This window comes from Pelophylax lessonae (genome assembly GCF_965119305.1).
Source record: "Pelophylax lessonae genome assembly, chromosome: 2".
Lineage (NCBI taxonomy): Eukaryota > Metazoa > Chordata > Amphibia > Anura > Ranidae > Pelophylax > Pelophylax lessonae.
This window is the reverse complement of record NC_138769.1, coordinates 560,970,055-560,986,062: the sequence shown is the minus strand read 5'-3', so window position 1 is coordinate 560,986,062 and position 16,008 is coordinate 560,970,055. Positions and strand designations below refer to the sequence as shown.

Genomic DNA, 16,008 nt, shown 5'->3' with positions numbered 1-16,008 from the left:
TATGTCTCTATCAGTTTTGCACATCGAGAGACTAAAATTTTTGCCCATTCCTCCTTGCAAAACAGCTCAAGCTCAGTGAGGTTGGATGGAGAGCGTTTGTGAACAGCAGTTTTCAGTTCTTTCCACAGATTCTCGATTGGATTCAGGTCTGGACTTTGACTTGGCTATTCTAACACCTGGATATGTTTATTTGTGAACCATTCCATTGTAGATTTGCTTTATGTTTTGGATCATTGTCTTGTTGGAAGACAAATCTCTGTCCCAGTCTCAGGTCTTTTGCAGACTCCATCAGGTTTTCTTCCAGAATGGTCCTGTATTTGGCTCCATCCATCTTCCCATCAATTTTAACCATCTTCCCTGTCCCTGCTGAAGAAAGCAGGCCCAAACCATGATGCTGCCACAACCATGTTTGACAGTGGGGATGGTGTGTTCAGAGTGATGAGCTGTGTTGCTTTTACACCAAGCATAACGTTTTGCATTGTTGCCAAAAAGTTTGATTTTGGTTTCATCTGACCAGAGCACCTTCTTCCACATGTTTGGTGTGTCTCCCAGATGGCTTGTGGCAAACTTTAAACGACACTTTTTATTGATATCTTTACGAAATGGCCTTCTTCTTGCCACTCTTCCATAAAGGCCAGATTTGTGCAGTATACGACTGATTGTTGTCCTATGGACAGAGTCTCCCACCTCAGCTGTAGATCTCTGCAGTTCATCCAGAGTGATCATGGGCCTCTTGGCTGCATCTCTGATCAGTCTTCTCCTTGTATGAGCTGAAAGTTTAGAGGGACGACCAGGTCTTCGTAGATTTGCAGTGGTCTGATACTCCTTCCATTTCAACATTATCGCTTGCACAGTGCTCCTTGGGATGTTTAAAGCTTGGGAAATCTTTTTGTATCCAAATCCGGCTTTAAACTTCTCCACAACAGTATCTCGGACCTGCCTGGTGTGTTCCTTGTTCTTCATGATGCTCTCTGCGCTTTAAACGGACCTCAGACTATCACAGTGCAGGTGCATTTATACGGAGACTTGATTACACACAGGTGGATTCTATTTATCCTCATCAGTCACTTAGGTCACAATTGGATCATTCAGAGATCCTCACTGAACTTCTGGAGAGCGTTTGCTGCACTGAAAGTAAAGGGGCTGAATAATTTAGCACGCCCAATTTTTCAGTTTTTTATTGGTTAACAAAGTTTGAAATATCCAATAAATTTCGTTCCACTTCAGGATTGTGTTCCACTTGTTGTTGATTCTTCACAAAAAATTACAGTTTTATATCTTTAGGTTTGAAGCCTGAAATGTGGCAAAAGTTTGCAAAGTTAAAGGGGGCCGAATACTTTCGCAAGGCACTGTACCTCGGATGACCCTCGTATATAGAGATGTGTAGATACGCATCCTTGAGGTCGATGGAAGCCAGAAAATCCCCTGGACTCAGGGATGCCACCACCGACGGGAGGGACTCCATCCGGAATTTCTGAACCCGCACAAAGCGGTTCAGAAACTTTAAGTCCAGAATCAGACCCACCTTGCCCTCTTTTCTGGGCACTGTGAACAGATTTGAGTAAAAACCCGAAACCCGTCCCGATGTGGCACCGGGACAAGCACCCCCTGGGCGAGGAGATCCTGAACTGCCCGGTGGAGATCTCGGAAACAATCTGGGGTCAAATGAAGATTTGAGGGAAAGAATCTGTCTGCTGGACGTGATCGAAACTCGATCTTGTACCCTGACCGAATGAGTTCTTGAACCCACCTGTCCTGAATCTTGGCCAGCCAAGGTTCGGGAAAACAGCGCAGACGTCCCCCCACCCCTGAAATGGGTGAGGGTGCCCCTTCAGGTCGAGGCGGACTGGGCCGCCGTGCCTGTGTGGGTGGCTTTAGGCTCGCATGCCCAAGGCTTCTTCTGGCCACCAGAGGCCTTGAAGGACTTACCCTTGTCTTGTGCCTTGAAGGCACGAAAGGACCCCTGGTTAGGTTTAAATGAAGGGCCCCGCTTACCGCACAAGGATCTTCCCCTGGACACCTGTGGCAGCAGCGTGCTCTTTCCCCCAGTGACCCCCTTCACCAGTTCATCCAGAGAGTCCCCAAAAAAACGACTCCCTGCATAAGGGAGGTCAGACACCGTCTTCTTGGAAGACTTGTCGACTGTCCAGCTTTTCAACCAAATGATGCGACAAATCGTCACTGCAACTGCAGACAGGCGTGAGACTAAAGGGGTCTCATCCAAGGCCGCGTCACAGTATAAAACAGCCTGAATAATTTGATCCACCATCTCCAGTGTAGCGGGAGGGGTGGAGTCAGCAATAAGGGTGCGTTTAAGAACCTTGGCCCACTCCATAACAGCCTGAGAGACCATTACGGAAGCGAACACGGGTTTCATTAAGTAACCCGCTACCATGTAGATGTGGCGGGTAAGAGTTTCCACCCGCCTGTCCGCCGGGTCTTTAACCACCAGAGAATCCTCCGCGGGCATTAAAGTGGCTTTATTTAACCTGGACACAGTGTGGTCCACCTTAGGAGCCACAGTCCAGCGCGAATCCACCGGAGCTGCAAAGGGATAACGGTACTGAAATCGCTTGGGCACCACAAAATTGCGCTTTAAATTGCGCCATTGGTCATTCACAGTCTCGTGAAACTCAGCGGGGCAGGGAAAAACCTGACCCGACTTCTGGGCTTTGCAGGTCCCAAAGGAAGACCGCTTACCCAACAGGTGGGGCTCATCATCTAAATTTAGCGTGTCTTTCACAGAGCTAATAAGCGCAGACATTGCAGCGCGTTCTCTTGCTGTACCGGAGGTGGAATCCTCCTCCCCCTTCACATCTGACCGAGAGGACTGAGACCCCCTCCCTCATGGGGTACACTGTCCGTGGCAACCATATCTGGCTCTGAATCAGAAGACTGAGAAAGCCTGGGCCTTTTCCTAGAAGCCCGGTCAGACATTAACAAATCCACTTTTGACGCTAAAGTCGCAAGCGCAGCAGTAAGTGAGACTATAGCAGAGGATTCAGGGGTACCTGAACCCACCACCAGAGCAGGGGGGAATTTGCTATCCTGGGACTCCATCATAGCACTTCAGAATTTAAATGGCGCTGGCCCTTTAAATCAGCGATTACCGCGGTTCCCACAGCAATGAGGAACTAAGCCTGTGCTACTAAAAACTGCAAAGGAATGAATGCCAGCAGGAATGCAGCCAAGGAAACACCATAAAATCCCCTAAAAGTGTGCCAATACCTTGCCAAACGCTGTCAGCTCGATCTGCATGTGAGAAGGAAGTGACCTCACGCCACTAGAGGCAGAACACAGCTCTGAGCCACAAGAAAATGGTTGCCAATACAAGTCTATGGAGAAGGCTCTGGTAAAATGGCCGCTGTTCACATAAAGAACATAGTGCCCACACAAAAGATGGCGCCCAGAATTGCAGAAAATGTCTGGTGCCCTCATGATGAGGCCAAACAGCCTGCCCAAACCTAAAATGGTGGCCCCGCGGTTTTACACCGATTGCCACCCCCACACACCATGTCTGTACCCCCAAAACGTTGCCGAAGCACCTCAGGGACCCCCGCAACCCCCCACACAGCGGTAGAACCGCCACAGCGCCCCCGCAGGGACACACAGGGACCACACTGACAGACATGAGGGGGATATTACAGATCCATGTGCACTGCCATCCCCATAAACAGAGAGCCCACATACACACCCCCACAGACAATGCCATAGACAGAGGGGTAGCATGGTACTCACCGGTCCAGCGAAACGTGGGTACCGCTCTGTGACAGGAAGCCTCCCACTCTGGGTGGTGGTGTCGTCAGCCGAAAAGGATGCTAGCAACACGCGGAGTATCGCAGTTGAGACATCCCAGCGAAGTAGCCACTTCGCAGGCTCGTCCCTGAGGACAGGGACATGGTGGTTTGCGAGGCCTGGGCGTACGCTTAGCCTGCTAACGCTCGATGGCAGGCTGGGATTCCATAAGGCCCTAGGATAACCAGTGCGATTCCCAGCCCGCAAACGCTGTAGTCTTCCGAAGTCTGACTAAGCGCAGGAACAAATAAAAAGTTATTATTGTAATGAAAAATCACTTTCTCAGAGAGAAAAAATAATAAGAATTAAAAAAGGCTGAGACTGCAGCCCCAGCCAGGGAAAAGCCAGCCTACTCCTATGCTAGTCAAAGACAAACTGATTTGGGAATGCTGCTTGCTGGGGGTATTCTACCAGAGGGACAGCCCCCTGTAGAGGTGTGTCTATACAAAGGTTTTGTGAATGTTTTCTAACAAAATCTTATGCCTAGCTTACTCCTGTGGATAAGACCAATACCCAGAAGTGCAGACTGTATGAGTGGGCGGCGACTGTCAGAGGACGTAAGAGAAATAGGGTTCTCTTCCGTTCAAAAAAACGGAACGGATAGGAAAGGACGCAAATTGGATGTCAGCGGATCGTCATCCGCAATCCCATTGACATGCATTATGTCCGTTTTTCATCAGCAAAAAATGGGAAGAAAAACGGACTTACGGACCGCCCGTGTGAAAGAACCCTAAGGGTTGTCTATATGGATTTCGAATATGTATCTATTACTATGGGCCCCTGGCATTCTGAGCCTTTTTTTGCTACAATTTAGTCTATATTGTGAATCTTCAGCTGCATCTGAGCTGCCTTTTTTTTTTTGCTATGTCTGTGAATGCAGTTTGTAAACCTTTGTCTTTCACTAAAAAAAAAAAAAAAAAAAAAAAAAAAAACACTTTGTTGCATGTCTAATTAAAGCACCTTACCCACTGTTGCAGTTCTTCCATTTTCTGCGGCCATCATCAGAGGTGTCCGACCTGACTGGTCAGCGGCATTAGCTTCAGCCTGGTGTCGCAGCAGCAGCTGTAAACCATTCACGTTGTCAGCAAAAGCTGCAGCATGAAGAGGAGTCCTAGAAATGAAATGCACTGGTAAATTATCAACTGCCATTACATGTAAATCCAAAAAGCCAGGAGCAAAAAAAATTGACTTTTTTTTCCTTGGGAGTCTTTCACATTCAGGTTATACTGCTGCCTACAGGAGGACTGAAAAAACTGTATGCTAGCCCAGAATAATCCCTCCTATACTTTAGTTTTGCAGCAAAGCAGTACTGAGGGCATGAATAAAACACTGAGGGGTGGAATAGTATAAGTCTTGTCAAAAGACTTCAAGAAAATTATTTTACAGCGAGTACAAAAAAAAAAAAAAAAAACGCCTCTCCCATTCCATTTTTAGCAAGCAATAAAAAGATTTGAGAAAAAGGAGAGGGACTTGTGTCCTGTACTCCAAGATTTTTTGCATTTACAGGTATGTCAAAATTACAATTATCCTAATTTTACAGTACAGGGCACAGGATGCACAAAAAAGGAAGCGTGATTTTAAAGGTGCGAACATAAAATATTGTAGAAACCTTTAAACCACTTCTATACAGGGCCATTTTTTTACCCTCTCCCTACCCAGAATAAATTTTCAGCTTTTGGTGCTCTCACACCTTGAATGGTAATTACTCAGTTATGCAATACTGTTCCCAAACAAAATTTTTATCATTTTTTTCATACGAATAGAGCTTTCCTTTGATAGTATTTTATTCAACAGCGGGTTTTCATTTATTTTTTTGGCGATAAGTGAAAAAAAGAGCGAAAATTTTGAAACTTTTTTAGTTTCTATTACAACCTTTGGCAAATAAGAAATTTTTTCTTCAAAAATGTAGACCAAAATTTATACTGCTATATATCTTTGGTAAAATTAACCCAAATTTGTGTATATTATTTAGTCTGTTTGAAAGTGTATAGTATTCAAGCTATCACTGAAAATCGATCATACTGTCTATCTCATTTCTTGAGGCTCTGAAATGTCAGGACAGCACAAATACCCCCAAATTACCCCTTTTAGGAAAGTTGAGATGTCTAAGGTATTTAGTAAGAGGCATGGTGGGTTTTGTGAAGTTGTCATTTTTTACCACAACTCTTGGGAAAATGAAGAAATTCATTTTTTTTTTTAATTTAACACAAAATTAAACAGGTTTTTTCTAACACACAGCATAAGCATACTTGCAATTACACCCCAAAACACATTTTGCTACTCGTCCTGAATATGGCGATACAACATGTGTGAGGCTTTTTAACAGCCAAGCCACATACAGAGGCTCAACATCCAAGCAGCACCTCCAGGTGTTCTACAGACATAAATTATATATCCAATTTCCTGACTACCAATTACATTTTTGAAGGCCCAAGAGCACCAGTAACCATGGAATTACCCACAAAATGACACCATTTTGGAAAGCAAACACCCCAACGTATATTCTATGAGGCATAATGAGTCTTTTGAACAGGTCATTTTTTTACCTGCACCTCAGGTACTCGGGTACTCTGATGGGCTGCAGACAGGTACTCTTTATTATTGAGGCAATCACGGCACAGTACTAAGCACTAATCAGTAACTCACTGTTCCCACGTTCTCCTCCTCACACTGGATCGCTGTCTGAGGAGGAGAACCTGGTAACAGTGAGTTACCGCGGACTGTTTACATTTGGGAACGTCTGTGATTGGACACAGCTGGTCACGTGGTTAAGAGCCAGATTTAATTGGCTCTTTACCCTGATCAGAGATGGGCTATGTCCGAGGGACACGCCTCATCCTCGATTGCTTCAAACGGCTTTACTGGGAGGATATCATATGACGTCTGCCCAGAGGGATGGGAGGTTACTACCGGCATCATCCTGCAATAGGCCGGGCGGGAACCAGTGAAAGAATGTTCTTTACTGACCACCTGCAATGAAAACCTCAACATGTTTTACAATGACCAGCTTCTTCAGGAATATTAATGTGTGAATATTTGTTGTGCAGTAAGCATTCTCACTACTCTTAAGTTTTCACATCATATATTCCAAGTTCAGTGTTCCTTACACCCCCTGACAACGGGAAGAGAGCACCATGCAAAAAAAGACCGATGATTTTATGTCCCTGCATGTGCACCCCAAACGGGCCAAATGCCAGTATCTATTGAGCAACTTTCAAAGGTCGTATCTTGTTCATGCTGCTTACCCTGTTCAGAGTCCAGGCTTTACCCTTCAAGGTGGGCATATCCCTGAATAGTTCCTCAGGGTCTAGGTGCCATAGGAATGGACCACAGTCCTGGACCTGTGTAGCACCTTGAAGCTAACTTGTTCTACCACATGCCAAGGTAAACGTTAAACACAGGATAGAGTAACCAAAGCAACCATTACAGGCCAGTCCTGCTGCCGCGGTGGCTCGATACAGTTCCCAAAGTATACACTGAGGGTAACCGATCTGGAAACTGCTAATGAGCCATAATGCATTAAGCAGATAGATCTTGATAGAAGTGTTAAACAAGGAAAGAAAAACTGTGGAAAAATAGAGAAAAACAACTCTTCTACAACAGCAAAAGGAGTCCATCACCTAAAGACACTAGCAAAAACTGGAGCCACGTTGCACATTATAGATACGTGGGGGGGTCCTAGCAATGTCTCCAGCCACCCAAAAGGCTGTAGTATACAAACCATGGTTTAAGACTCTGGTCCTGTGTACTTTACTATAGGATTAAGATAGCCTCTTTCTTGTTTGACGGACACAAGTTTTCCACCTTGAAAACAAACAACTGGCTACTGCCTGCAGCTCAAAAAGCCTCCTAAAGGAAAACTTGTGGGCCTCGAAACCACCTTGCTCTTATGCAAAACCAGAAGGTGTTCCTTGCAGGATAAAGCCACCAGTTTAGATACTTGCCTTGCAGAGGTGATGGGTGAACGTAGAGAGAAGAATCTCTCTAATAGGTTCAAACTGATTTCTGAAGCACAGAGAACCAGATTCAGATCCACAGGATAACAAAATGGAGGAGGACGCTACATAGGAGACTCCCTGTAAAAATTGGATTTTTTTTCTCACCGTAAAATCCTTTTCTCCAATGTTTATTGACGAACACAGCTCCATATCTTCTTGACCCCTTAGGTTTATGCTGCCCCCTACAGGAGTAGGACACTAGACGGAAAAAAGTTGGACTACACCTATGAGGGCAGTCCCAGGGGGTATATTCCCACTTCCTGCTCTAGTACTTCAGTTTTGTAACAAGCAGTGTCAGAAGAACAGAAACCCTAACTCAGAGGGGTGGGTGCTCTGTCCGTCAAACATCAGAGAAAAAGATTTTACGGTAAGACAAAAATCCTATTTTCTCTTTCGACAGACACCGCTCCATATCTTCTTGACCCTTGGGACATCCCAAAGCAGTGTCAATATGAGGGGTGGGAAGAATAATAATAAACACACTTCCCAAAGGCTAAATGAAGACAACCAGGGAAAAAACAGGAGCTCAACCAGGAAACAACTGGAGTTCCCCTGACAAAAAAATTACACCCCCAAAGAGGACTAATCCTCTCCAACAGCAGCCTGCTAAACCTTGCAGCCAAAAGGCGGCATCCGCAGATGCCAACATATCCACCTTATAAAATTTTGTGAAAGTGTGCAAGTTCGACCAGGTGGCCATCTTGCAAACCTGCCCACTGACGCCTGATGACGGAAGGCCCAGAGGCACTAAGCGCCCTCGTAGAATGCACTTTAACAGGGAAAGAAAGATCCTGACCCTTAATGCAATAGGCCTGCACCACCGTCTGACTGATCCATCTGGAAACGGTCACATCGGAGCGGTCAGCCCCTTACAGGGTCCATCCGTAAGGACAATCAGGGAATGCGATTTTCAGACTCAGTCGCCGCCAGGTACACCCTAATTGCCCGAACCACATCCAAAGAATGTAGGGCAATCTCTTTAGGGTGCTTAGGCTTAGAGCACAAGGAAAGCAACACAATGCCTTTATTTAAATGGAAAACAGAGACAACCTTAGGAAGGAACGACTGGCAGGGATGAAGCACCACTATCTCCATGAACCACCAAGTAAGGTGAACGACAAGACAAGCTGCCAGCTCAGACACCCTCGGTGCAGAAGAAAAAGCCACCAAGAAGGCTACCTTCTGGGACAATAATCAGAAGAATCCCGCAAATATTTCCAACGTCGGTTATTGAAGAACCGATAGCACCAAGTTGGGATCCCAAGAGGACAATAGAGACCGCACTGGGGGAGCCAAGTGGCGAACCCCCTGGACAAAAGTGCAAACCACAGAAAGCGTAGCCAAAAACAATGAAAGCAAACCGCCAATGGCCAAACCTGGCCCTTAATGGTACTCGAGGCCAGACGCTGCTAAACACCTCATTGGAGGAAAGCAACTGAGTTCCCAAAAAGGAGCAAGGGTTAACCCCAGGGGATTCACATCCGCAAGTACGCTCTTCAAATGCAATGGTAAATCTACCTAGAAGTAGATGTACTAGCTTGCAGCAATGTGGAAATCACTGATTCAGACAATGCTCTAGCCTTCAGCACCTGGCTTCCGACAGCCAAGCCGTTAAAGCCAGCGACTGTAAAGCAAGATGGAATATTGGCCCTTAAGCCAACAGATCTGATCTGCCACAAACCCAAGCACCTTACTGTTGAGATGAGAGACCAACAGGACCAACACAGGAGTTTCCCATCTGAGCCACAACGGAAGAAACACTTCCGGAGGAAACGTCCAGTATATCGATCGGTGGTCTGAATCCTCCAGAGTCCAGACCCCCTGAGCACAATCCATGCCAAACAAAGCTACCCCACTCGAACAGGCTGGCATCCGTGGTGACGACCGTCCAGTATAGGGAAAGGAACATTTACTCTGTCGAAGCGCCGGAGAGTGAAGCCACCGAATCAGGGATCTTCTCGTACCCCAGCACAACAGGATCAGATGGACTAGAGACTGTGGATTCTTGCTCCACATGGCAAGAATCTCTCTTAGATCAGAGGTCTCACGTAGACAGGTTTTGGAACTTTGCCGCTTTTGAGGATCTGCAGGCCCCAAGTGGACTGGCGCCTCTGATGCAGCAGCGGCTGCATCCCCCATGGTTAAAATATCTTGCACCGATACAATCAGTGCATCCACCAGTGCCATTTATTGCACCTATGCAGTAAAAGAGGAATCATCCTCACTGTCAGAGCACTCAAAGTGCTTGGATGCAGACTGAATAGAGTCGCTATATACCAAGCTCACCCTGAAACTATAACAAGCAAAGGAGGCTGTTGACCTCAGTCCCACAAGGAGACGCCGGCCAAAGGTCCACAAAAGGACCACCTATTAGTCTCCGCAAAAAGCAAGAGGGTAGCCCTCCATAGAGGACATAGCCCCTTTGAAGGTGGGAGGGGCACGCTGTGACGCGGACACGCAGGCAGAGCACCCTCGCCCATACAATAATGGCTGCTACATTTCACAAAAAAAATGAAGCGCCCCCACAATGCAACCTGGTTCAAGGGGGGAGCAAGGCAGACCAAATGGCCCAACAGGTCGCGGCATAAACTTCAGTGGCGGTCCATCCGCAATTGCCCGGATCCACAGTCCGGCAGATGCCCAGGGAGAGAGTTGGGGGCCTCAGCTAAATTCATTAAGGCCGCCCCAAAGCGGCCGCGTGGTCCAGTAGGCCACAAGCTGTGGCCTAAATTCTTAAGGGCGCCCAGTCAGCAGCTTGGTCAGTCAGCCGCAGCCTACATTTTTGGCCCGATCCGGCCGAGTAAGGCACGTGCATGACGGCAGCTCTGTCAGCTTGGACTGCCTCATCAGCCCTTCGGACAGCTTGGTCAGTCAGCCGCGAGTAGGCCGCAAAGCCGCGTCCTAAAATCTTGGCCCGATCTGTCCGCAGCTCAGACAGCTTGGTCAGCAGCTCAGACAGCTTGCTCTGTCAGCCACGAGTAGGCCGCAAAGCTGCAGCCTAAATTTCTGGCCCGATTATGCCGCATGAGGTGCTTACCGCTGATAAAAACAACCGCTCCCCCAGACCAATAAGTGACGCAGGGAGCCCAGAGGACATCCTTGCTCCAGTCACAAAACCCCCAGGAGGCAGGGAACCTGCTCCTAGCCCCCCACTGTTCAACCCCGTCAGCAATATCCACATCCAACCCCCCCCCTTCTGGAGCATGTGGCAAGGCCAGCTCCCACCTCACCCAGGAGGGGGGGGTTGGGGGCCAAAAGACCCACCGTGACTGTTTAGAGGGGCTGGGGGGGGGAACCCGGGGGGTCCGACCATCCCAGGGAGGGGCCCACTTCCACCCCGAAAGACCCCCAAGGGAGAGGGGGGTAAACTACTTACCACACCATGGAATAGGGTGGGCACCACTCCAGGCAGACCACCCACCATCTTGGCATGGGGGTGCTGCGGGCCAGAGGTACTCTGTGACTCAGGTCATGACCAGGATCGTGACAAGGGCTATGCATCCTCGCAAGCCTTTTAACTCGCCGGCCAGCCCGTGTCCAGTGGGGCTATGCCGCGGCCAACCCAGCACGGAGCTAAGGTCGGGTCGCGCTTGCTGGCCAGACTGGAAAGACCATAAGAATCTAGGATATCCAGTCCTCGCCCAATCCGGCAGTGGAATGTAGTTCTCAGTGGAACAGAAAAGGACCAGAGATTCCAGCAAGGAACTAGGTCCTTACTCCCGACTAGGCAGAAAATAAATTGAAGAGCTAGAGCAGGAAGTGGGAGTATACCCCCCCCCTGGGACTGCCCTATGGGCGTAGTCAAACTTTTTTCCGCCTTGTGTCCATACTTCTGTAGGGGGCAGAATAAACCCAAGGGTCCAGAAGCTATGGAGCTGTGTCTGTCAATAAACGAAAGAGAAAAAGACCTTATTCAAGGAGTGTATGTCCAACGGTCTCAAGCCGAATAGAAAAGAAGCCAAATGCTGCTCCAGACCTAGCTTCAGCTTCTCACTCAACAGGAAGTAATCCAAGTATCCCACAAAGCTAGAAAGTCTCCTGGTGAAGGGAGGCGATTACCAATTTGGTGGATTCCAAACACATTTCTGGAGTCAGATAGTCAAAGGTTTTAGATCCAAGACAGGATGGATACCACCTTTGGGTTTACAAACTAAAAATGTTGGATAACTAGCCCCCCAAGGAATGAAGCCAGCACATGCACTATGCCAAGGGTTACTTACAAAAGAAAAGCACTTCCCAAACGGTTTTTATTTCTCTCTTCCCAATATAATAAACCACATAGGATTGTGAGGACTGTTGTATGTGAGATAATTCAGGGTGTTTATTCAATTGAACTGCAATCTGTTATATCTTTGGTATCACATAGTACATATATATTATTTAGGGGACAGTAGTTTTGGGATTACACCTTGAAGCTATGTATTTAAACACAAAGAGAAACAGTAGATCTGTGCTCTGGTGTTGTAGCGGAGAGTGATAGACTACTGCAATCCTTAGATAATGTTCCAATGAGATGCAAGGTTTTACTGAGGTCATATTTGAATGTGAAGAGGGTTATAGAATAGTTGCTACTCTTCCAGTTTGGAAAGTGCAACGCCTGAAAATGTTCTGCCATAAAAACTGGAGCAAGGGCACCTTGGGTGCTCTTCGCACAAGTAACATTCTTGATAATATCATCAAGAATCAGTCTGAAGAGATTATGTCCCTCGAAGGCCAAGCTAAACGCTTCTTGTACAAAGGTTCCATAAATCTAGCACTTTAACCAAAGTGCCCTACCAAAATGTACCGACAGCCAAGCTAGAGACAAGACAGGAGGCTTCTAGAAGACCATCACAAAGAAAAATGTAAAGCTACATCAATTTAGGTTTGCTTTAAATCGATTTTATTGGACTTTTAGATCCATCCGATTGCCATCACAAACCAAGGCTATTGCGAAAGTTCTATGCTCATACCAAAGCAAAGCAACAGATATGGGAATAGTCCTTAGCCATTTGTAGGCTATGACGTGAGCAACTACTTTCTTAGGGTTGGATAAGTATTTGCCTTGTTCCGAGCAGTTGGACAAGGAACAAAGGGGAGGAGAATGTGTTGTTGGGGAACAGGGAATAAAAGTTAACCGGTTACTTTGCCCCTATATGGATGAAACAAATGTTCAATTAAAAACAAATTTGCACCTTCTGTATACATGATATAATTATTCAGTTAATCATGTGTTTTTTACAAACCTCCCTTTGGCATCTCTGCTATTAACAATCTTGGCACCCATAGCTTCAATAAGTATCTCAGCCGTACCGTCTTGGCTGTTTATTCTGTAAGAAAAGTACAAAATTAGAAGTATAAACCAATCTTTCAAGTATGTTTCAAAAAGTCTGGAACACACATTTCCAATAGCTGAGTACTTACACTGCACAGTGCAAAGGGGTGAAAGGGTTTCCTTCGAGGTAAGCAAATGGGTTGTGTTCAAGTAACAATTCCAAACAATCTTCGTGCCCTGTTGAACACAAGACTGAGATTAGTTCAACCCTCAACAATAAGAATCCTTGCAGTAAAGCAGAGTTAATTCACACCACACCGAGCATGAATCTAGTCCATAACTGGATGTTTTTACATTCATGCAAAAGTAACTTGGGAGATATGCATTAATTAATTGGTGTCCATTTACACTTGTGCAACTTAAAAATCGTGCAATTTCCATTGCGACTTTACTGTGCGACTTTGACCAATGTGATAGTTGTTTGTGCTCTACAAAGTCAGACATGTGCACAACGAAAAAATTTGTTTAAATTTCTTAATTTTCTAATGAATTTCGAATTTGTAGAACTAATAGAATCAGTCGAAAATTTATAAAACAATCCAAATTCTTATTTGGAAAGACAGCCAAGGGAAGGGGGGGGACACTAATTACCACGCCATTGGAACAGGGTGGGCACCACTCCAGGCAGATCACCCACCATCTTGGCATGGGGGTGCTGTGGGCCAGAGGTACGCTGCGACTCAGGTCATGACCAGGATCGTGACCAGGGCTATGCGTCTTTGCGAGACTTAACTCACCGGCCAGCCCCTGTCCAGTGGGGCTATGCCGGGCCCAACCCAGCACGGAGCTAAGGTCGGGTCGGGAGGGGGGGGGGGGGGTGACTGGTGGGCGGGGTGTTGGTTGTAGATCGGCTGTTATTCGGGGGAGCTTCACAGAGGGTTTAAAGCTATTCACTCCCACAGTGGAAGTTCAAAGACCAGAAGACAATAGGGCATCCCTGTACAGAAGGTTTCTCCAGTATCCAGCTGCTTGGGAAAACCTTCACAATTGGTAACTAAGCTCACAAAAGCTATAGAGATTTTGATTTAGCTAAACATCAGCTTTAACAAAATGCCCATTTTAGAACCACGCCCATTTCAAATGAATGCCTCACCCCTAATTAAAAGTTTATTTTCTGCCTATAGCGGCTGGCTAGGAGCACAGCAGAAAAAAAAAAAAAATTGTCCCTGGAATTTTTTTTCAATATTGGCAACTATGCATTCCACACACACTGCCTGGACTAGGTGGGCATATTAGTATTGGGCGCCTGGCGGGCAGTCCTAATGGAAACCTGGTATTCGGGCATCTGTAGTATTGTGTGTAGCCTGCCTGGCTGCGCCCTTCCACTGCACCGATGCAGGACTCTTACTGCAGCCTGGGGCTTCCATAGTGTTAGACCTGCATTGCTTCGCCCTCTTACCTGGAGCTGCTGCAGGCGTGATCGGATCATTTTTATTGAACAGACTTTTTTTTCAGCATTTTTGTTTTGTAAATGAAAAGATAGCTGCCAGGGGAAGAGTTAATAAATTGGGTAAAAAAAAATAATTTTTGGGGGCTTCAATTGGTCTTCCTTTCTCTCCCATCCTAATATGTTTGTGTGGATTTATTTATAAGGCCAGCCACAGATGGATCAGAGTGAAATTTCAGTCCATGGGCAGGCTAGATTTACTGAAGTCGATCAACGGATTGACTTTGGTACAACCAGCCTGCCCTTTTTTCGGTATGATCACAGTCAGCAACTATAGCTGCCAACAGTGATCGTTTTATTCTGAAGGTGGGGAAACCTCCTACTGTCAGAATACAATAGCACAGTGAGATGGATTCCCCCATCACCACTAACTGTGATGATAGAGGAATCAAATGATAATTCTTTCCTTTTACCTGTGGTGGAAGAAAACTGGATTTTTCTCTTACCATAAAATCCTTTTCACTGATGTTCATTGACTGACACAGCTGGAGTAGGACACTAGGCGGATTTTTTTTTTTTTTTAACCACATCTATAGGGCATTCCCAGGGGGTATACTCCCACTTCCTGCTATAGGATTCCAGTTTTGTTACAAGCAGTGTCAGAAGAACATAAAACCCAACTCAATAGAGGTGCTGGTGCTGTGTCGGTCATTGAACATCAGAGAAAAGGATATTACGGTAAGACAAAAATAGTTTTTTTTTTTTCGTTGATTGATGGACACCGCTCCATATCCTCTTGACCGATAAAACGTCCCAAAGCAGTATGAATATGAGGGGTGGAAATCACAAAGCAAGAAAAAAAAAAAAAACCCCACACACTTCCCAAAGGCTAATAGCCAACCAGGCACCAACCAGGCAAAACAAGAGTTCAACCAGGAACAACTGGAGATCACCTGACAAAAATAACAAATACACCCTCAAAAAGGACTAAACTTCTCCAACGGCGGCCTGCAAAAAACTTGAGGCCAAAAGAAGCATCCGCAGATGCCAACACATCCACCTTATAAAATTTTGCGAAAGTGTGCACAGACTACTATGTGGCCGCCTTGCATACCTGTATCACTGACGCCTAATGACAAAAGGCCCAGGAGGCACTAAGTGCCCTCGTAGAATGTGCCTTAACAGGGAAAGGAGAATTCCTGACTCTTAATGGAATAGGCCTGCACCAATCTGTCTGATCCATCTGGAAATGGTCGTAGCAGACGCAGCTATCCCCTTACAGGGTCCATCCGTAAGGACAAACAGAGAATCCGATTTCAGTAACTACCCTGATTGCTCGCAACACATCCAAAGAATGTAATGCAATCTCTTTAGGATGCTTAGGCTTAGGACACAGAGAAGGCAACACAATGTCTTCTTTTTTATGGAAACCAGCGACAACTTTAGGAAGGAACGACTGACCGGTAAGAAGCACCTCCTTGTCTCCGAACCACCAGGTAAGGTGAATGACAGGA

The 16,008-nt window shown here is 46.3% G+C and overlaps 1 protein-coding gene across 2 annotated transcripts in view; it reads right to left on the bottom strand.

Moving 5' to 3' along the window:
• Positions 1–16,008, bottom strand: part of ANKRD52 (ankyrin repeat domain 52) — a 223,126-nt gene that overhangs the window by 23,665 nt on the left and 183,453 nt on the right. For both annotated transcript variants that reach the window (XM_082245880.1, XM_082245879.1), the window contains 3 exons: positions 13,197–13,284; positions 13,019–13,102; positions 4,761–4,906 (listed from right to left, as the gene is read on the bottom strand). In XM_082245880.1, coding sequence (XP_082102006.1) covers positions 4,761–4,906; positions 13,019–13,102; positions 13,197–13,284 — 318 coding nt within the window. The remainder of the gene's footprint in view (positions 1–4,760; positions 4,907–13,018; positions 13,103–13,196; positions 13,285–16,008) is intronic.